Genomic DNA, 23,249 nt, shown 5'->3' with positions numbered 1-23,249 from the left:
AAATATAATATGGAACATAATTTTTGAGAAATAAATGGATAAGTAATACTCCGATGATTTTTAAAAATATTTATAGTCTTGGAATGTTATTAGATTTGCATTGTGGTTAACTTAAAAATAATTAAAACTAAGGAATCGATATAATAAAATATAACATGGAACATAATTTTTGAGAAATAAATGGATAAGTAATACTCCGATGAATTTTGAAAATATTTGTAGTCTTGAAATGTTATTAGATTTGGATTATGGTTAATTTAAAAATAACTAAAACTAAAGAATCAATATAATAAAATATAACATGGAACATAATTTTTGAGAAATAAATGGATAAGTAATACTCCGATGATTTTTAAAAATATTTATAGTCTTGGAATGTTATTAGATTTGCATTGTGGTTAACTTAAAAATAATTAAAACTAAGGAATCGATATAATAAAATATAACATGGAACATAATTTTTGAGAAATAAATGGATAAGTAATACTCCGATGAATTTTGAAAATATTTGTAGTCTTGGAATGTTATTAGATTTGGATTATGGTTAATTTAAAAATAACTAAAACTAAAGAATCAATATAATAAAATATAACATGGAACATAATTTTTGAGAAATAAATGGATAAGTAATACTCCGATGATTTTTAAAAATATTTATAGTCTTGGAATGTTATTAGATTTGCATTGTGGTTAACTTAAAAATAATTAAAACTAAGGAATCGATATAATAAAATATAACATGGAACATAATTTTTGAGAAATAAATGGATAAGTAATACTCCGATGAATTTTGAAAATATTTGTAGTCTTGGAATGTTATTAGATTTGGATTATGGTTAATTTAAAAATAACTAAAACTAAAGAATCAATATAATAAAATATAACATGGAACATAATTTTTGAGAAATAAATGGATAAGTAATACTCCGATGATTTTTAAAAATATTTATAGTCTTGGAATGTTATTAGATTTGCATTGTGGTTAACTTAAAAATAATTAAAACTAAGGAATCGATATAATAAAATATAACATGGAACATAATTTTTGAGAAATAAATGGATAAGTAATACTCCGATGAATTTTGAAAATATTTGTAGTCTTGGAATGTTATTAGATTTGGATTATGGTTAATTTAAAAATAACTAAAACTAAAGAATCAATATAATAAAATATAACATGGAACATAATTTTTGAGAAATAAATGGATAAGTAATACTCCGATGATTTTTAAAAATATTTATAGTCTTGGAATGTTATTAGATTTGCATTGTGGTTAACTTAAAAATAATTAAAACTGAAAGAATCGTTGTAATAAATCTGTTTTGTTACTAAGATAAATTTCTGGATTTAAAATATTTTGGTTAATTTAATAAGAATTATAATTTTTAAACAATATATGGATGCAGATAATACTGCACTGAATCTTTAAAATATGTATAATATAATGAAGAACATTTTGGTTATTAGTAACTTATATATTTATATCAAAATCTTACAATATCTTATATTCTATAAAATATTGTTATTTATTACATCGATGTTGTAGATTCACGTATTCAATCTGTTATATTCACGAACTTAATGACGGCGAGTGAATTCTTATAAAATAAACAGTGATGTAATAAATAATTGATATTTTACGAGTGAAAATAATGGAAAAAACGCGAGAAGATAAAATAAAAATTGGGCAATGAAATTTCCACAGGAAATTACGTAGGGTACAAAGGATTGGAAGAACAAGATAAAATATACACGCTGGTTGCTAAGATGGTATAAAATCGATAGTAACGATTGTGAAAACTCGTTGAAGGTGTGTCTCCCGTTCGACCAATCATCGAGCTGCTAGAGGGGGCCCGTCTCTACGTCAGCATCTACGTCATAGTCGTACGTACATATCACCTGCTTAGTTATTGAGACCAAACAGTCAGTGAAACAGTGTGGTACTGAAAAGTTTAAGTGACGCGTGCGCCTTCTCTCTTAAGTCAGTGTTCAAATATTTTGCACATTTTGTCCGTCTCAGTGTTAATTTTAATGTTGTCTCTGTTCGGTAACATAAAGTTAACAATTAAAACGCTGCACATAGAAAAGAACTTTTACGAACATTTTATTTGCTATTAATTTTAACCAAAATTATTTGAAGGAATAGAATATAAGACTGAAGCAATGACGGAACGTTTGGTTTTTGCTTTTCTGCTTAGTTTTATTTTACTAGTCAACATAAGCCAAAAATGTTCTTGTGAAGATGAAGATCTCCCTCCTACTTGTTTCAGGTAAGTCTTTATTTTGTTTGAAACGCTTTTTAATTGATTTAAATTTAAAACAAAAACATCGTATTTATTAATTGTTGTATAATTATTCTTTAAATATATTTTAATATAATGAGTCCATGTAAATGACCGTCTTGTTTAACGTAAGCAATCATAAAAATATTTTCTAATAATACTCACACGCTCTGACCCGAAGGGTCCATATTTCCACCTACTTATTTTGGCTAACGGCCAGTTAAAAGGCAACTATAATTGTTTCAGTGATATTTATTGCCATGGACGACTGCTCGATACGATCCAGATGGCAAAAATCTACGAGGACTCGAAGAATTTCGTCGATATGAAAATGAAATATTCACCGAACGAGACCTTGGCCAAGTTCGACCTCTTCATGATGGACTTCAAAGACCGTAAACCGACCAGGGATGAGGTGAGGAAATTCGTGGATAACAATTTCGAAACTGCCGGCCAGGAATTCGAAGATTGGATACCGTCCGACTGGGTCGAACACCCGAAATTTCTGGATGACATTAAGGACGAAGAGTTCAGACATTGGGGCAAGAGATTGAACGATATATGGAAGATTCTCGGTAGGAAAATGAAGGAGGAAGTCCAACATCATCAAGAACATTACAGTATTATTTGGGTACCGAATCCTGTGATAGTACCTGGCGGTCGATTTCGCGAATTTTACTATTGGGATACTTATTGGATTATTCGCGGGTTATTATTGTCCGAAATGAATGAAACGGTTAAGGGAATCTTGGAGAATTTTCTCTATATCGTTGATAATTACGGGCATATACCCAACGGTGGTAGAATCTATTATCTCGCACGTTCGCAACCGCCTTTAATGATACCCATGATTAAGGAGTATTATGACGTTACCCAGGACAGATCCTTTATCGAAAAAAACTTACCCATCATGGAGAAGGAATTCGAATATTGGATGAGAGAACATACCAAAGAAATCGTTTTCGACGGAAAAACCTACAATTTGACCGTCTACGGTGACAAATCAAGGGGCCCAAGGCCCGAATCGTACTCCGAGGACGTTGAAAGCGCTGTCATTTTCAAAGAAGACAGTAAAAAGGAAGCTTATTACTCGGAACTGAAAGCTGCCGCTGAATCCGGATGGGATTTCTCAAGTCGTTGGTTCATAACGAACGCTACTAATAAAGGTAATTTCCGTTTTTTCGTACATAATGACTTGAAGCTTTATTTTTTGTGTGTTATTATTACAGGAAACTTAACAAATATCAAGACAAGATCCATAGTTCCAGTGGATTTAAACGCTATGATATATTGGAATGCCGTGTTGTTGTCGGAATTTAATCTGATGTTTGACAACAAAGAAAAAGCAGAGAGATATAACGAAATTGCTGAACAATGGATCGAGGCTACAACTGCGGTTCTTTGGCATGAAGAAATCGGTGCATGGTTAGATTACGACTTACATAACGGCGTTAAGCGGGATTACTTTTATCCCACCAATATTTCGCCATTATGGACTGGGTGTTATAACAAAGTAGATAAAGACAAAATAGTACGAAACGTACTGAAATATTTACAAAACAAGAACATCATGTTACCTGGTGGTGTCCCAAGTTCGCACGAGCATACTGGTGAACAATGGGACTATCCCAATGCTTGGCCCCCATTACAACATATAATGATTGTTGGTTTAAACAATACTGGAAATGTACACGCCATTCGATTGGCTTATGAATTAGCTGAAACGTGGATCAGATCTAACTACAAAGTGTTTAACGAATCAGACTCCATGTATGAAAAGGTAAGAATCTTCCTGTTTTCCTATTTTTCATGAAACTTGTATTTACATGGCGATGCTGGGTCTAAAATCTACAATTAAACTAAAAGAATAAGTGTAATAAATATTATTGCATTGAATTTTATAAAAAAAATCATTTTTAACGATTATTTCATCCACTTTTTACACGTATTTTATCTTATTCTCTGAGTTCCTTGCAGTCTACCTTTTTTTAAATTCATTATCATAACGTTATCATCCGTAATCTGACTGTATCCGTCCGTATATATACCTACACTAAAACACCAGACATTTTGACGAAATATTTTCCAAAGAAAACTAACATAAATTCACCTTCATATTTTCTTTCACTAGCTAATATTGGAAACATTTATAACGGAGCTTGTTACAAAAAAAATTGTAGTTAAAGGTCATTTAATTTTCAAGTCAATTAGTGCTGCTGCCGTATAACTTTAAAATACAATAAGAGCATAAAATTATCAACAGTTTTCAAACTTAAAATCACTATTTATTATAATGTAAAATGGTTTTTTTTCTATATATAGAATGGGTCATCTGTTCTTTTTTGGTATTATTACTTTCGTAAAAATTTTGAAATGTTTACATATTCACAATTTCCGACTATTTATAGAAAATTCCTTGCGAATAGTTCATTCTTTTAAACCAATTTTGCGGCATATTGTCTGCTATGGCGGTTAATTGTTTATAAATGTCAAAAAACGTGATATCGCAGCTGCGCACTAACCTAAATGCCCCTTATCTATCACATGTTATGTCACAATCGATTTATAACCTCTAAATTCGAAAAAAAATCATCCAGAAACTATTTTTCAAACAAAATTTGTGTCAATGTCAATGTCACCACAAGAAACGTCAAGAAATATCGAACTAAAAAAAGTGTTATGAGGAAATTTTATTAAATCTATAATATACGTAGTTAGAAGGTTGATTCATTAAGATTTTTCATTTCCTTGACAATATAACAATTAAACAACAATATTAACAATTAAAGAAGGAAAACTTCTTTGAACCTACTTATTTTCAATGACCCTCAACATAAAACAGAATTTTCCACGTTCTTTGTGATATTTGATTAATTATTTTTATTGTGCTTTCCTGTAGAAATTACCTGCCAAATTTTTATGTTATTATATCATAGTCCAATATAACATTCTACAAATTATTTCAATACAATTTATTGCAAACTAGTCAAGAGCAAAAAACTACAGCAGTTTAAACCAGTTTATACAACAATATACATATTATAAATAAGTAGGTTAGTTTTTTTTTTCAGGCAATGTATCTTTGCCCGTTTATTATTGAAACTAATTAGTAATATAATAAATTAATGTTGTATGAATATTTTTAGTGTAAACTATTAAAATATTTCCTGAAATTACTAAAAATAAACTGTTGAGATTTGCTGAAATAATATACATACTGATATTTGACGTTATATAACGTCAAATAATTGTCTATAATAATCTGTCATTAAATTTCTACGTTGTTGTGAATTTCGCGTTAAAAAAATATGTTTGTGGAACTTACACGTGGATTCTTACAGTTTATTTGGTAAACAATTAAAAATTCTTATTTTATTGAGCACAGGATTTCGTCTGTTTTTGTTTGTAACACTTGTTTTCTTTTTTTTTGCAGTATGACGCAATTGTATTCGGCGGTCATGGTACTGGCGGTGAATACGAAGTCCAAGTAGGCTTCGGTTGGAGTAATGGCGTCATCCTGGACCTACTTCATCGGTATGCCAACTCGTTGAGTGTGAATGATCCAGTTCTACCTCTACAATCCGGATATTCTGAAGCCGTAGAGGTCAGCTCCGGCATTAGTTCAATTCAAACAGTTCTTTTAGCACTTTTAGTAACGGTGACTGCGGGATTCATAGGGTGAGGTAGGTGTCATTCGATTAATTTGATATTATCGCTCGAATGTTTTATAGATCATCTTTGTTTTTGTACATAATTCAGACCTGTGACGAAAATTTGAATATCATTACTAAGCAAAAATATCTAAAGGTTAAGCTTTTTTCGAACTACACGAATCATTAGCGTTCAACATTTAACATTTCCTTTTTTAAAATGTTGTGGCTGACGTTACACAGAGACTTCCTACATTCTGTATCGATGTATATATATTCGTATCAGTGTTAAATTTCCATTGTTCCATATTCTAAATGGAAAAAAACCTTCTTACTAATTATATTTTGAAAATTTTCAGAAACTTTTATCTAATTAAAAAATCGTTATTGCTAATTATACGGTTTTTTTCGGTTATTTAGTTACAGCACAGGTCTGGACTAAATGTATATTTATTAGTTAGCACATCACTCAATAAATACCAGGCATAATCGATAAAACAACAACTCTTTACCTTCAACAAGAATCACTTCTTAATTTGCATAAAATATTCTTTGAAAGTCTATAAACAGCCAGTAAGCACTGGTGGTCTGATCTGGACTATTCGGTGGACAATTTCACATCGATTACATTGTCTTGGTGCTGTTTCTTCACTGAGTTGATTTTTGGTCGTTTTGGACGCCTTTCATCGACTGTTGTCCACTCAGCTGACAATATTCTTATTTTAGGCATATAGTTATCAAATTTCCATTGTTCCATATTTTAAATTTAAAAAACCTTTTCCCGAATTATATTTTGAAAAATTTCAGTAACTTTTATCCAATTAAAAAATCGTTATTGCTAATTATACGGTTTTTTTTCGGTTATTTAGTTACAGCACAGGTCTGCACTAAATGTATATTTATTAGTTAACACATCACTCAATAAATACCAGGCATTATCGATAAAACAACAACTCTTTACCTTCAACAAGAATCACTTCTTAATTTGCATAAAATATTCTTTGAAAGTCTATAAACAGCCAGTAATCACTGGGGGTCTGATCTGGACTATTCGGTGGGCAATTTCACTTCGATTACATTGTCTTGGTGCTGTTTTTCCACTGAATTGATTTTTGGTCGTTTTGGACGCCTTTCATCGACTGCTGTCCACTCAGCTGACAATATTCTTATTTTAGGCATATAGTTATCAAATTTCCATTGTTCCATATTTTAAATTTTAAAAACTTTTTTCCTAATTATATTTTGAAAAATTTCAGTAACTTTTATCCAATTAAAAAATCGTTATTGCTAATTATACTTTTTTTCGATTATTTAGTTACAGCACAGGTCTGGACTAAATGTATATTTACTAGCTAACGCATCACTCAATAAATACCAGGCCTAATCAATAAAACAACTCTTTTCCTTCAACAAGAATCACTTCTTAATTGCATAAAACATTCTTTGAGAGTCTATAAACAACCAGTAATCACTGGGGGTCTGATCTGGACTATTCGATGGACATTTTGACATCGCTTACATTGTGTCTTGATGCTGTTTCTTCACTGAATTGATTTTTGGTAGTTTTGGATGCTTTTCATCAACTGCTGTCCACTCAGCTAACAATATTCGTGATTCGGGCGCGTAGTAATTGATCAAAGCTTCATCCGTCATGTTTATTTCATCTTTATCAACACCCTGAATGGATTGATGCGTTATTTTTAAAAGTTGTTTCCTCTATAAAGTTTTGAAATAAATAACAGATTGTCATGACACATAGCATTTAGAGGTTATGAGGTCGTGCCATCTAGTCAGTATGGCGGTATCAGGCCAGAGATTTATTGAATGTTGTTCAGACACGAATATTGATTATTATTATGCACAATTCATAACGAGGACGTTTATTTCTATATATTTTGCATGTATGCTTTTGCATTTTTATTATATAGGAAATGGCTTTATTAATCCTTTAAACAATTATAATTAATTAAAGTATGTTTTCTAATAAACAGTTAGTAATTGTTCCAATGAAATAAAAAAATGCGACGTTTTACTCATTTAAACATTAATGGAAAGAGAAAGTGGACTTCGATCTGAATAGTTTTGTACATACATTGATGATCTATAATCAGTTATTTCGACAGGATTGAAAATCGAGAGAACAAGCAATTTAATTACTATTTAACATTTGTTTGTTCGTATTTGTCCGAGATGGGTAATTTACTCAGTGTGTCTGTATATGTGTGTGTGTGTAAAAAACGACAATCTATTGTTAATTATACCTTGATCTTTCTCGTGAAGTGAACATAGAATCGGATGAGTCTATTAATAAAGGCAAACAAATGTTTCTTTGCTTGTTCTACCCAAGTTGATTTCTGCGCGTTAGCTAATGATGTTATTTCTTTTGTTTCAGGATTGCAATTGTTTTACGGGAAATGACAAGTGACATGTGTGATATTAAGAAAGCGAATGTGATTTTAAATTAAAATTATTATTCGTTATCTAGACTAATGCCAACAGAGTATTTTCCTAAGTTCCTTTTTCTAAAGAGTGTTGAGACAAAAAAAAAACTAAAAACAATAACAACATATTTTTTTCTGCTTTTCTTTGGCAGTTGAGCGTTTTCAGTTCAGCCAAAACAAAAGGCAAAATAGACAGAAAAGTGAATGACAATGACAGCTGGCTTAAAACGTGACAACTAAAGAATAGTATTATTTAAAATGTGATGTAATATTAATTAATTTCTATGTTTAATTTTAACGGTACCTGCTAATAGCATGTTTATTTTTTTTAGCATGCCTATATATTTCTTTTAATCGTAACATTTAGTGTAAGATTATTTGTATGTAGACAAGAATCCGTAGAGGTATCTAGTTTTTTAAAAATTAATTTAAAAATAAAAGAGAAAATTACAAAAATCTAATCCACTATGTTTGTTTTGTGTGAGTGTGCTAGCTTACTAATTAAGAATCATCCAGACATTTTTTTTTTCAAAAAAATATATCCTCACTTATATTAACATAATTTGATAAAAAAAAATATTCACACACATAATCCAACAGGTAATATGCAAATATTACCCTTGAAAGAACCAGTGTTAATTGATAGATTATGAATGTTGATTGAGTTTTGAGGGAAAAAAGGGAGCATAGAATGAACCATCCGTCGTCTCAAACAGAAATAACAACAACGATACGGCTACCGGCTTTAAATAGTTCCAAGCCATCGTACGTATCCCCTCTCCTCCACTTCCCGTTTATATTAATTTTTAAGCATAATACAAGAATGCATGTGGGTTTTTTCCGTTAGTTAAAACATTAAATAAACTGGGAGAGAAAAAATGGTGTTAATTTGCGAATATGCCCGATGTAATTGTGATAATTGATATACCTAACAAACTAACAAGAATGGAATTCATCATCATCTTAATCATCAGTTCATTCAATTTGTAGGGATGACGAATTAACAACTTTTAATTGCTTTTTATCGTTACATTTTAAACGAAAGGTTTTGGTGTTGATTAATCAGGTATCAAGAAGAAAAGAATGTGTCACAATGTTGTTTTTGTTTATTTACAGAATATGCATATACAAACGCAGGACACAGCACACTACGTATACGGATACTAAAAAACCAGGCGGGAATTATATGAAACTAAAAAACATACGACTGAAACAAAGTACAAGGTAAGTTCTCTGTAACGCTTTGACACTGAATGATGGTCGTTTTCGATTGTGCCATAATATAGACTCGGTGGTTTTTTCTATTCGAGCATCGACGATTTTTGTTCGTGAAAAGTCGGCCCGTTATGACCGCCATCGATGTACTTTCCGACAATGACTAGGTAGTTTTTTCGCAACAGCGTTTGTTTAAAAGTTTCAGACGGACCTATTTAGGTAGATCTCGCGTGTTCTAGTCTTAACATGCCGATTTTTTTTATCTTGCGTATTTCCCATAGTTTTTTTCTCTGAAAGCATCGGCAAGATCACGCATCAAAATCGTTAATGCTTGAATTCTTACATCAATAGCATCATGTTGCAAATTGTCAATGCGTTACGAATTAGTAACGGAGATATTATAATTCAAGCCGATGGAAATAAAATATCCAGATATTTCCACCGCTATGGATTATAACAAGGCTCGAAATAATAAGTATTAATAGCTGTCATTGATATTTTTATCCATACAATCGTATTATTATTATTAGTTGAAAAAAACTCTGTTTTTCTTTTAAAGCCACAGACATTTATATTTAAAAGAAAATACCACAGGATATCTTAAAACCGATTAGAAAATACATCACAATGTTTTTTATTTCATCCGTATAATTACGTGTATTTAGCTTCATGCTCCTTGAATTTATTACCGTAATTATTAATTTTATATATTCCACATTTTTATTGATAAATTCGTTTTCTTTTTAAATTGCTTTGTTTTTATCATAAATTATTCATTTATATACCAATACATAACAATATATGATCTTGGCATTAATAAAGATTATTTTATTTTTATTTCGTCAAGTTCATATTATACTTCCTCATTGGTCGTTACTAAACTACAATAAATGTTTTGTCATCCTCTAATATCGATTAATTAAATATATTTATTAAAATTAAAATTTCAAGAATATAATAACAGGTAACATTCGTTTTTTTATAATCCGTATTCGAATCTGAATATTTCAAATTCATTAAAAAATACTTATGACTGAAAAGAATGAAAAAACTAGTTCTGTTAGTGCCATTAAACTTTAGTGGGGAATTCGAGGAAGACGATGACAAACGACAATAACAATATCAAAAACTCTATTTAAGAAAAACCCATTTTTTACTGTGTTATTTAATTAAATTTCACCGCAATTAATAGGTGAATCGGTTTTAGTCTGTGTGTGTTATTATTTGTAATAGTCTGCTGGTTTTAGTTCAAATAAAAACAGAGAATTACAATTTAGATGAAAGGTTACTTTACTCACTTTAAGGTAACTTGATTGTGAAAACCGAAATTGATCTGTCAAATAATCAAATATGGTTTTCTTGTCATCCAATCGGTTATTGTATACTAAATTTGCAATCTCATATGAATTTAAGTTAATTTATTAGATTAATTTTATTTGGACATTATTATGCATTATATGCAAATTTTAAGGAACCCTGTACCTAGACTAAGTTGTATATACTTCATTTATTTATTTATTATAATTAGCTCTAATATGTGTAGTTTTAGTAGTTGTTTATACATAAGGAGTAGTTATGACTAGAATAACAAATTGTTAATTATTAATATTTGTTGCTTCTCAACTCCCAACTTGTGATATAAATACATATAAATATATTATATTATAAAATATGTATAAATAAATGTATGTCTTTTAACGTAATTAGTTCAAATTTGTATTTTGTGTTTTTGTGTATAAATATAGAGTGATTATTTATAGTAGGTGCTTATTGCTTTTTTACATCCCATATCATTATTATAATAGATCAAAATATAAAAATAATGTGTAATGGAAACTATATCAAGGCCCATTTACATATGAAGGATTTCATTTCAAACCTTTGCTATTGTGTCTCATTTTGCTGACATGAAAACATCATCTCTTTCTATTTGTTTTCTTAATATATCTAGAATGGACAAAAATATAAAGTTGCAATTATTGCAGGAGTGAAGAACTCCATAAGGAACAACCATCTCAGTCACGCCAGTAACCAGACTGGGTAAGACCAAATGCCTTCTAGAATTGTTTCTAACCTGTTGATTAGGCTTAATGCCGGAGACTATGGTTCCAAGCCCGTATTAAGTAATAGCTCCACTCCAGATAAACCCTAATAGGTAAAAAGAAGTTGAAAAGATCGAAAACAAGAAATTGTAAGCTTAAATCGAATAGCATAAAATATGCTTTGAAAAATTCCTCAAAATTAATTCGCATTTTATATAATATCATGTCTGCAAAAGTAATTCACATTTTTCTTCCTTTCTTTCTCGTTATTTTCAGAAATGGGTCTGTTTATTGGTCGAGTTTATGTTAGCTACATAACCTCTCAGAATAATAGAATTTACAATGCCAATTGGTTAACTGGGATATTGGGTATATCATATACGAATTTCAACTAAGAAATATGCTTCTGAAGCACGGTAATTAATTTGTGATGTTTTTGGTGTCGACGTTATGTATTCTGAAATGTGGAATTATTTTTATAAACATTTTATAAGTGTTATTTTTTCAATCTTAATTACCAGGCCTTGAACAGTCTCGAAAGTTCTACTCAGAGAAGTCAGCGAACACTCATCAAGAGCTTGAAGCTCTCTTATGAGTCGCCCTAGCCAATATATATATACATTCCTCAACTTTAACATCTCAAAGCCAACAAGTCCCTTCCGTAACAATGTTCGTTTGTCACCTGGCCTAAAGTTATCAAAAAAAATACATCCAAGATTAACTTTGTTGTTTACGTTTTGTTTGTGGAGAAATGTGTACAGATTAACTCATACACCTAATAAGTTGATTAGGATAATAGTGGAAAATCTGGAAAAAAGATAAAGTATGGCAACTCTGCTGAAATAATCCTTGAAAATAAACTACAGACGAAACAAAATTTAATGAGAGCTTAGTGGACTGCTACCATTTAGGATTCTTACACATCCATTACGAACGCTTTGTATAAGAGGTTTTACCATAACCACTATATAGTCCAGACCTTTTTCCTCGTGATCATTATTTGCTTTGCAATAAATGTAACATTTATTAAATAAATACTTACTTCGGTCTTTCATTTAAACGTAAAAAAACGGAGATTACCGTTTAGTACGCCATATTATATTGATATCATTCATATATCTCAAATGATTATCATATTTAAATCGATTTTAATTAGCCCATCGAAGCTCAAACAGATGGAATCATCAATTCAATATAGGTAAGTAAACGAAGGGAACTGTAAATCTCATCACATATTCATTCTACAGCACCACCCCCTCTCTATTTTAATATTTAGTGATTAAATGATGTAATTATCTAACCGAGTAATAAAATATCCCCGTTTATTAATATTTTTGTATTCGTTATCAAAAACAAAGGGCGATATCGATAATTAAAATGTTCAGTATCTTTCGTCCCTTTGATGTATAAATTTAATAACCTTGTTGAGATTGACCTTGAAGAAACCTTTACCATAAAGAAGAATTCACTGACTTTGTTATATAAGAGTAATAATATTATTTATAAGAAATCGTTTGTTCGACAGATAATCAAAACCGACATTTTTTTTGTAATTCTAATAAAAATAGTATTATATCATAACTACACCACGAAACACAGAGAGAAAGAATTTTATTTAAATAGAATACATCATCACGGCCTACCAAAAACAAAAAACCGTGAAAGTATCAAAGGTAAATGTATCTGAACGATTTCTAAAGAACACGGGAATTTCGCTGACGTAAGTAATCAGAATATCATAAAAAATTATTTGGACTATAGTTTAAAACAACTGTTTTATATTAATTTACAACTAAAATTTCATTGGTTTATTGTTAATTTGACATTAAAAAAAACCACGCCTCCGTGGTCGGTTATATACCGCAAATCCGAAAAAGAAATTGAATCTGATCGGTTGTAATTTAAACTTGTAAATAACATTTATTATTTAAGGAATTACCTATGAACTATTAAGAGAATGGACCTATTTTTAATGAAGATAGGAGGGTTATTTTTGGATCATCGATGCCTGCCAGAAGCTGGCTGAAGTAAGTTTAATATTTTAGGTTAGTCATCCTCTCGTCTGTAACTCCCGTGAGACTAAACTACGTCACTAATATAAGCAATAATAAAGTAGCTGTCTAGCTATGGAACGGGATAATATAATTATTATTAAATTGTAGTTTTAGTGACAAAATATCTAAACTAACAAGAATACTGAATGACAGTTTATAAGCCTTCGCTTCAAAATTTCACGTATAGTTATAAAATAATATATAAATATGTAACTTATTCATAAGTATTATTAGTTTTGAATGTGAAACTCATTATTTTTTATTCCTTTCGCATCCGCCATACCCACCGGATGGTGGGTCATGTGATTCATTCCAACAAAATGGAAAGTATATTTAAATAACATTCTAATGAACAAACCTTCGACTAAATGGTGAAGGGAACTATTATGATTTTTTATGTTAGATTCATATCATACTCCATTTGTTTATAAAAAGAAATAAAAATAATTTAAATATGTTAGGTTTAAGATGTAAAGAACGTCAACGATTGGAAGTTAAATAAAACAAAACATATACACCAGATAATATAATTGAATTACTCCACAATTCAATACACCTTGCTTTTTTTATAAACTAAATATAAAATGAATTCAAAATTGTAAAAAAATTACAATTTAAGAACTTCTTGAGCAGCTAAGATAATGTGTTTAGCTGAAATACCATACATATCTAAGAGGTCCTTGGGTGGACCAGAACGTGGTAGTTTACCAACAGCCAAATGCTTGACGACGATATCTCTTTCTAGAGCAGTTGCGGCGAAAACAGCATCACCCAAACCACCTTCATAATAATGGTCTTCGGTAACAACGGCCCTTCCGCCAACTTCCTTGATATTTTTAATAATAGTTTCTTTATCCAGTGGTTTTACAGTAAACGGATCGATGACACGGGCGTTCACACCGATTTTGGCTAATTCTTTAGCTGCATTCAAGGATTCTTGGAGAGTTATACCACCTCCAATGAGAACCACCTGATCTTGCTCAGTTTTTTGGACCACATTAGCTTTTCCCACCTAAAATTTAATAACACACAATGTTATTTTCAAAGAATTACTGGTTATTTGATTATTTTACTTACAGCAAACACCTGATCATTTGGATATATAACTGCGGTCGTGGGCCTATTGACACGGGTGAATGTAATACCTTTAGTGTTGGCAGCTAATTCAATTGCTCTTTCAGTTGCAACAGCATCAGCTGGGTAGAAGATAGTACTGCCATTTACTGCTCTAAACATAGCTATATCTTCCAAACCCATTTGACTTGGACCATCTTCACCAATACTGACACCACAATGGGAACCAACAAAGTTTACGTTGGTTTGAGATATAGCGCCCATACGGATCTGAGATATAAGAAGTATGAAAATCAGTGAAAAGTGAACTTATAAAAATGTATATGTTCAGTTTTATATGAAATTTAGTATTAAAAAACAGTATTAATAATTAAAATCAAATTACACAGTTATTGATTATATAAAGTAAGTTAAATTACCTGATCAAATGCTCTTGTTAAAAAGCAAGCAAATGTCGATACAAAAGGCACCGTCCTATCACGGCAAGCAGCTCCAATCGCGGTACCTACTAAGCTTTGTTCAGCAATAAAACATTCAATATACCTGGATTCGTCGAATTTTTTCAAATTTTCCGAATAGGTGGAATTTTTCATATCGCCATCCAGGGCGATAACTCTGGGGTTCGACTGGGCAATTTTAACTAAAGCCGTACCTGTAATAACGATTTATTTTTGATGTCTTTGCCAACGCTTGAGCCACTACTCAATTAATAGAGATTACGTGAGGAGTTTACCGGCTTGTAATAAATCAAAATAATCTGTCGATATGCAGATTACATTTTACAATGGAAATTAAGTTAAAAAAAGGGTGGGATATTTACCATAAGCTACTCTAGTCGCGATGTTTTCGCCGATCTTATAGTTTGGTGGAGAACTCAATTTAATGTTGGATATGTCAACTTCAGGAGCGTCGTCCTTAAGAGGCTTTTGGGGGTGAATTTGCAAAGGACCGGGGTTTTTAATAAGACTTTTAAGATGTTCGACAATACGATCTGACTCTCCACCTAAGGGTTTTCCATGCCAGTTGTCCAGATTTTCAATCTAAAAAAACATACTTTTAAAAGGAAAGTCGACCATTCATTATATATATATATATATATATATATATATATATATATATATATATATATATATATATATATATATATATATATATATATAAATGTAAGATATTTTGAATTAAAGGGGTCATAACGTCTGATAAGTTTAAATTTTTTGACTTCTGCATAAATTGATTCGCAAACATGAATAGAGCGTCGAATGTCGTTACAGGAAGTTTTTGCAAAATTGCAGCAGTTCTCGAACCAGCTCTTCGGAGTAGGAATGCCAATGTCGATATTTCGACCGATATAGCGATTGCGATATTATTTTTTCCTATATTTTTAAAGTCACTTTTTACCAACTAGGGGGTTTATCTGATATCCGGTCTTACCCAGCCTGGTTACTGGCCTAACTGGGATCATTTTTCTTGTCGGATTTTGTACTCTTGCCTAGGACTATCACAAATATTAAACAATCATAAACATAAATTTACGATCATGTCCCAACAGGACCCGCGACTATCGCAAGAGTAGGTGGAGCATCTTGTCGCCTTTACAACCACGCCAACCAAGCCGGCAGCGATATCTTTGTTAGCCTATATTTTTAGATAATTTGTCAAAAAAAAATTAAATATATTTCTTAATGATTATAAATTAACTTATAATTATTTTTAAAACATTTTAAAAATTGGCACTTAATTTTTCGTATCCGAGACTTATGGAATTTCGTATAAGAGACAATTACAAATTGAAATTGGAAGTGAAAAAAAATGGAACAAAAACAATTTCGAAGCAACTCGATTTAAAGAGGTACCAAGAAATAAAAAGAACATATTTTTTATAAACCAGGCATTAATAGTGAGTAAAGATACTATTAACAATATTATCTAACAAAAAATGGCTTGACCGGTTATTTTTAATTGAAATGATGCTTAGTTGACAGCCTTCAGGCATGTCCAATTTTCAACATTTTCGGTAGTGGCTATTTCTGGAGAACCTTAATGGGTATTCGGTAAACTTCGGTAGTTACCGCCGGATTCTACGACGTTGCCATTTACGAATAATTGAGAGGTAGACTCCAAGGAAATACAACAGCCATTTTGGACTTGACCCTAGTACTGGAGGAGTTCTGTTTTGTAAGGTTAAAAATTATGTTGTTTATATTTTATTTGTTCTTGTACTGTTTATATTTTGGTTATAAATTGTAGGCACTGATAGATAAATTATCGATTTGTCAATATTGTCAAAAAAGCTATTATAACACTGTTAATCTGAACCGACATATAAGGAAATTCCATCTAGAATTTAAAAGTAAGGATAAGTATGACTATATGTCCGTTATGTGAATATATCTCATCGAAATCACAGCTCGTTGATCATATAGTCAATCTACAGCATTCAAACTGAACAAGAAAGATTTAAGTTTGGCTAGATTGAAGATTTTTAAGGTTGGGGGTTTCTATTTTAGTAAAAATATTACTACCTCTAAATTTGAGCATAATCGACCAGGTATTTAGAGCAGTGTATCAAAGGGTAAGAGATGAGAATTATTGAAAACAGATAAAAATATGATTGCAGCCAAACTATCTGTTATAATTCCAATGGGCGATATATTGGAAGAAACTTTAAGCAGTGGCAATTTGAAAAGACTTGATTTATTGACTCATAAAATTTATATGATACTCATCAAGCAAACCAATTGAATTCTACATAAAAGTGACACACAAGTGTTGAAGTATGAGTAGATGAGGTCAAAAATACAGGATATGAGTTATATAAGCCACAATCTTAGTTTTTGGGTACCTACCCTACTTTAAAGAATGAATATTCTAAGTTAATCATAATAAATTAAGAACAATATGAAATGTTAAAAGAATATAGCCATGAATGGATACATGTATATTCTACACACAGGCTTTTTTCTTTCTAAAATTATTTTAAAATGTAAGATGCTTATAAGAGGTTATTCATCTTATATTATTTATATTACAGGGGACGAAAAATATGCCAAAATATTTTAACTTGGGTCTCAGTAGAAATATTGAATTAACTTGTGAATTCAAGATAATGTAATCTATTTTTATTATATTCCAAATATATGTATAATTTTCAACAACCGGCAACGTTGCAAATTCAAATATTTGTGCACAAGTCAGGATTCTCCAGAACTAAACTCTTTCCACAGCATCACAAATTAAAATGCCGTTTGTTGTTTTGATTAGAAAACCAAATCAACAATAATTACGGAAATTGACAACAAACTCATCATAATATAGTATCGAATTTTAGTCTGAAAACATTATGACAATAAATATATATTAATCTAAACTCAACTCTAAAATAATATAAAAAAAAAATTATGAAATAGGATGACCCCCTTAATTATTATACTTATTTATATTATTTATATATATTATTATACTACTATTGTTATTATTATACAAACTGATAAAACGGTATACCTAGCAGACCCCTAATCCCTTTTAAAACGAAAAATAGACCCTTCTAATAGTCTGATACCCTTAATGATAACGTCATTTATATGCAAATAAGTATATTCAATATGTATTTACATATAAATTGTAGATAAGTTTCTCATATAATTTTAATAAACCCAAAAAAGTCTCCAACCTATTTATAGGTTATTAATTTCGTTCGTTATTAATCAAAAAAATCAAAAATGTTGAGGAATAATTTAAAGAATTTCAATTAAAATTTTGAACAAAGAAAAAACATGTACAACAGGATGATTAAAAATGATTCTTCTGTTGCTTAGTGGTTCTTCTGAATAATAAAAAAGGTAGGTGGATTGAAAAACATAATAAAGAGAAAGCCGGTCGACTAGAGAAGGAGATAGCTAGAGTAGTATAGATTAATACGATCCTAGCTTCGGGTTCAATTATCAGCGCTTCGGGGATATTCGGACGGAAACAAGCTTGGGTTTTATATGGCCCAGGTAAAATCTCTACACGTATATCGCCGACACGTTTGGAAAACGGTAATGTTTTTAAGTTAGGTTTACGTTCGTTTATATTCGTATGGCGATTGATAAGATACGAAATATTTTTTGGATTGTTCGCTGATAACATACCCTGATTAATTATAGATTAAATACCTTGGGAAAGTTTTTGCCCTTGAAAGTTTTTGCGACAATAGCGGTGGGTTTTCCTTTGGTGGAGGCAGCAATATGGAACGCCTTCACCAATTCCTCAATATCATGACCATCGACGATAATAGCTTGCATACCGAACGATTCTAATCTTTTCCTGTAGTTCTCCAGGTCGTGACCCATTGAAGTCTCTTGCGATTGTCCAAGACGATTGATATCAAAAATGACGCAAAGATTGTCTAATTTATAGTAGCTGGCAAAATGCACGGATTCCCAGATGGAACCCTCAGCGCTTTCACCATCACCAACTAAACAATATACCCTAAAAAAAACAATAACAATATAGCAAACTGTCGATGGAATGGAATGTTTTTACCTGTAATTCGATTTATCGTAATTTTTTCCGACGAAAGCCATTCCTCCTGCTATAGAAAGACCTTGACCCAAAGATCCTGTTCCTACATCAATGAAGTTAAGTCTGGGAGTGGGATGACCTTCCAGGTCGGAGTCTAATTTCCTTAAATTTTGTAAATCGCTAACGGGGAAGAGGCCAGCTTCTGCCCAAGCAGCGTAAAGAGCAGGAGCGGCATGACCTTTCGATAAAACAAATCTATCACTTGAAGCATCCCTTGGTACGGAAACCTTGTATCGCATGGTATGGAAAAATAAAACGGAGAGAATTTCGGCAATTGACGAACATGATGTGGGATGTCTGAAAAAAAAACAAATACGTAAGAACATTACCGCGTCAATACATTTAAATAAATTAAATATTAATTCAATACATTAATTCATTTTCTACGATTACAAAATGCCTGAAAATATAATGGACCATGTTTAAATTTACACAAGTACATATTCTTAATTATTTCTTTTTGAAGCATATAAGCCTTTAAAAAAACGTGTATTAAATATACAGCCTTTATTTTCATTAAATTTAATTAAAAATATTAATGAAAACTTGAAATAGTTTCATAATTTTCCTTTAATGCCGTCATAAGTTTAAAATATATTATATGACACGTTAAAATACTTATTTATTTTCAAAAAATGGGACCAAACCAAATAAAAGAATACAGTTCATGAAATACTTGTCTCTGTTGAACTTAATAATAAGCAGATAAATTCTGAAGAAGATTCTTGTTCTTAATTTGAATATGCTAAATTTTTTGTTGAATAAAAGTTAATTTAATTAAGAAACATAATTATTACGATTCAAATCATCAATACCCGAAAAACTGGAGTGCTTTTTCCTTAACATTATCAAAATTCCATAAAAACAATTGTATTATTATCAGATCATTTAAAACAAAATGTCATTTTAATAATTACAACACAATAATCAAACCATAATTAATCGAAAAGGAACCGCAAGGTTGCGTAATGTCTATGCCAAAAACACATGTCCTTAATGTTTTAATTACAGAACAATTAACTAATTAAATTTGCCAATTCTTATCACTTTTTTTCACGGTTTCATTCGGATCGTACCTCTAAATCATATATACAACCTTTTTCTTTATTTATTTTGTAATAAAATATGCAACATAGAAAACAATGAGTCTTATCGTATAACAAATAAGCAATGGCGTGCTCGACAACGAAATTCGATTTTTAGTCCGTAGAAAAAAATCACGACCTCGTTATTGTCTGGTCATGCATTAGTTAATGCAATTAATTTTGTAATAATATCTTGGGTCTTATTACACAATAATATTTTAAAAACCTAAACTCTGTTATAGCTTATCAACCCATTTAAATATTATAGATTACATTTTATAACATATTAAATAATATCTAGAAAAATTTGACCAAAAAGTGATGTCGAAATAATAAAAATTAAATCGGCACACTCTTAAATAACGTGTATATTCTGTATGTTAATGCGTGATATGAAACTGTTGAGTTTAATGTCACTTTGAATTGTTTCCATCAAAGTGTTCTTCCCCTTACTACACTCTACTTAGCACCCTACTACATATATCGGCTAATACCAAACAGCTGATACTGTGGCCATAGCTGATAAAATTGCAAGTCCTACCTCTTGAAAAATAGTCTGAAGGGGGCTAGAAATCAATGGGGGTTTCCCTTATTTTCTGTATGGAATGTGTTCAATTTAGCGTTATGTCTACTGTCGCACACGTTACAAAGTTTCACCTCATAGTTTTTTATTTTTACCCCGTTCCTAGGGGTGAACAGACAAAATACCGATTTAGTACCACGTGCTGCCATTCCTAATGAGGGCATATTAATAAATGCACTTACTCTAACATTAATCTATTAAATTCCACTTCAATTAAGGATTTAATAAAGTACGCTTCACATTATATTAGGAGTTCATTATTCTATCTACCCTGCATACGAAATATAAATTATCAAACTCAGAAACAAATAGTAAATTAAATCATTTTGGTGTACCTAATTTCATATCAATATCAACAACAGATTACTTTCTAAAAATGCTCTAATTTTTTGCCTTTCACTAGTAACACAATTGCCAACTATTATAACAATATATAAGTCATCGTTTACCACAAAAGCTGTATAAATATTACAGTTGACAGTTAAAATATAGTTAAAACTCATTATTTCAAAGGTCATATCGGAAACTTAAATAGTACGTTTCCGTAGTTAAAAAAATAGCCTCTCATAATTCTATAATACATTACTTAAATGTTGTTAAAATATACAAAAATATTATTCAGACAGCGGAAACGCATCTGATTTGAAACCGGTTAATTACCTCGTGCTGCATCTTAATAAATATTTCAGTAAACTTACCCAGATTTAGCGGCTTGCGTTGATGTTACTGAATGTATTCTAATTTTGTTGGCAATATCTTTAAGCTCTTGAATAACTTTAGCTTCAAGTTTGTGATAATTGGACATGTTCAAGTCTAAAATAAAAAGTTGGTATTCAAAAAAAGCAAGACGTACAGTCAACGGTTGCCGACAAACTAAATCAACAAGTTGTTGGTTTGACGCTACACCTTGTTATTCCAACACTGTAGTCGGCCAATCGTTTCATTACTAGAAAATAGATTATCAATTTCACGGTTTTATTTTTAAAAAAATGTAAAATAATTACATTTGCTTAATATTGGTTTAAAAATAAATATTTTAATTAGGTAATAGTTTTTAGTGCGTGTAATTAATTGTATTTGCTATTTCAATAAATTTCATGGATTAATGGCATGCTTAGATCTATTATGAATTAATGGGTATTAGCGATCATACCTAAGTTAATCAACAGTGTTTAACCAAAAATAAAAACTGGATAACCATCCGGCATTAATATGTCTTATTTAAGATCATGTCTCACTCCTATCCAAAGAATGTTAAGTATGCCTTATTACAAGGTGTTGCCAAGTTTCTCCCTTTAACTATATCCTTAAATAAATTTAATTTGTTTAATCAATAATACCTAATATTTATAACGCAAATGAAATGTATGAATACAGAAAATAGTTAACCTCTATATATTTAATTTCATATATAAGAAAAACAAGCCCAGTATTTGATACAATTATGTTTGTATGATTAAATACAATTCATATATTACTAAGTATAAAATAAGTACTAAAATTACATTTAATGAGCACCACAATATTTAATAAATTATGCTATTAGTTTATGAAAATGATCAACGTGGCTATGAAAATATTAAATCAATTCTAGGCCCTAAACGATTATAGCGCCACCTGACGTTAACCATTGAATTCGAGCAAAATCTGTAATTCGAATAAATACCAACTACCGTTAGGTGTCGCTCTAAGATTAAGTGTGTTCAAAATAATCAAATCGAATCAGTGACTCATTGGGATATTTTCCCAGTGGAAATTTCATATAAAATTAAATTTACAAATAATGAAGTAAATTAGTAAATAGATTTTTATACATAATTTGTTATACATGACTGGCTTCATTAAGAATACTATGTTTTATAATATTAATTTTAAAATTAATGCACATTTGATAGAAGTTAAACAATCTAATCACAACAAGAAACAATTAATAATATAAATGCGTCGGAGTGCCAGATATATTGCCATCAAATAGATAGATTTTTTTGTTAATTAGGTTTGGTATTCCCAAAGGATCACAGGGTCTATTCAAATTAGAAATATACTTTTCCCTTTAAATGAAAAGGGATGAATTGTGAGAAAACGGATTTAATTAGTGTTTTCCACTTACATTCAAGGCTTGATAAAAATTTTTAATTGAAAAACTTGGTCTTTGGAAAATGTCTAAAGAATTTCAGAGGAAAATGCAACTTTTTTTTAATTGGAAATATGCATTTTAAGAAACATAATATTAATTAAAATTTAACAGTTTATAAAAAA

The 23,249-nt window shown here is 30.4% G+C and overlaps 2 protein-coding genes across 7 annotated transcripts in view; one reads left to right on the top strand and one right to left on the bottom strand.

The window, feature by feature from the left end:
- Positions 1–11,348, top strand: part of Treh (Trehalase) — a 58,286-nt gene extending 46,938 nt beyond the window's left edge. The window contains exons 2-6 of one of the 6 annotated variants that reach the window (XM_076405546.1): positions 1,707–2,271; positions 2,530–3,449; positions 3,513–4,063; positions 5,717–5,961; positions 9,491–11,348. In XM_076405546.1, the coding sequence (XP_076261661.1) occupies positions 2,165–2,271; positions 2,530–3,449; positions 3,513–4,063; positions 5,717–5,961; positions 9,491–9,602 (1,935 nt within the window). In that variant the 5' untranslated portion in view covers positions 1,707–2,164 and the 3' untranslated portion in view covers positions 9,603–11,348. Of the gene's footprint in view, positions 1–1,706; positions 2,272–2,529; positions 4,064–5,716; positions 5,967–8,325; positions 8,836–9,490 lie in introns of those variants that run through there. The other 5 variants (XM_076405549.1, XM_076405550.1, XM_076405545.1 and 2 more) reach the window with 5 other exon arrangements.
- Positions 11,349–14,198: 2,850 nt separating this feature from the next.
- On the bottom strand, positions 14,199–21,878 carry LOC143197256 (transketolase-like protein 2). The gene is made up of 7 exons (XM_076405542.1): positions 21,689–21,878; positions 19,284–19,619; positions 18,914–19,229; positions 15,580–15,799; positions 15,179–15,411; positions 14,763–15,029; positions 14,199–14,697 (listed from the first exon to the last, which is right to left on the bottom strand). The coding sequence occupies exons 1-7, from the start codon at positions 21,793–21,795 to the stop codon at positions 14,293–14,295; spliced, it is 1,884 nt and encodes a 627-aa protein (XP_076261657.1). The 5' UTR covers positions 21,796–21,878; the 3' UTR covers positions 14,199–14,292.
- Positions 21,879–23,249: the final 1,371 nt, after the last annotated feature.

This window comes from Rhynchophorus ferrugineus, unplaced genomic scaffold (assembly GCF_030347505.1).
Source record: "Rhynchophorus ferrugineus isolate W39M unplaced genomic scaffold, kcgeb_rfMv2 rfM5, whole genome shotgun sequence".
In the NCBI taxonomy this organism is placed as follows: Eukaryota; Metazoa; Arthropoda; class Insecta; order Coleoptera; family Curculionidae; genus Rhynchophorus; species Rhynchophorus ferrugineus.
Note: the sequence above shows the minus strand (reverse complement) of the source record. Positions and strands in the feature narration are given on the sequence as shown.

Excerpts from the sequence above, each read along its gene's own strand:
- LOC143197256 (XM_076405542.1), bottom strand. The coding sequence starts at position 21,795 with ATGTCCAATTATCACAAACTTGAAGCTAAAGTTATTCAAGAGCTTAAA. Across the intron at positions 15,030-15,178 it reads TAACAAGAGCATTTGATCAG|ATCCGTATGGGCGCTATATC; the intron begins GTAATTTAACTT and ends CTTATATCTCAG. Across the intron at positions 14,698-14,762 it reads CAAATGATCAGGTGTTTGCT|GTGGGAAAAGCTAATGTGGT; the intron begins GTAAGTAAAATA and ends ATTAAATTTTAG.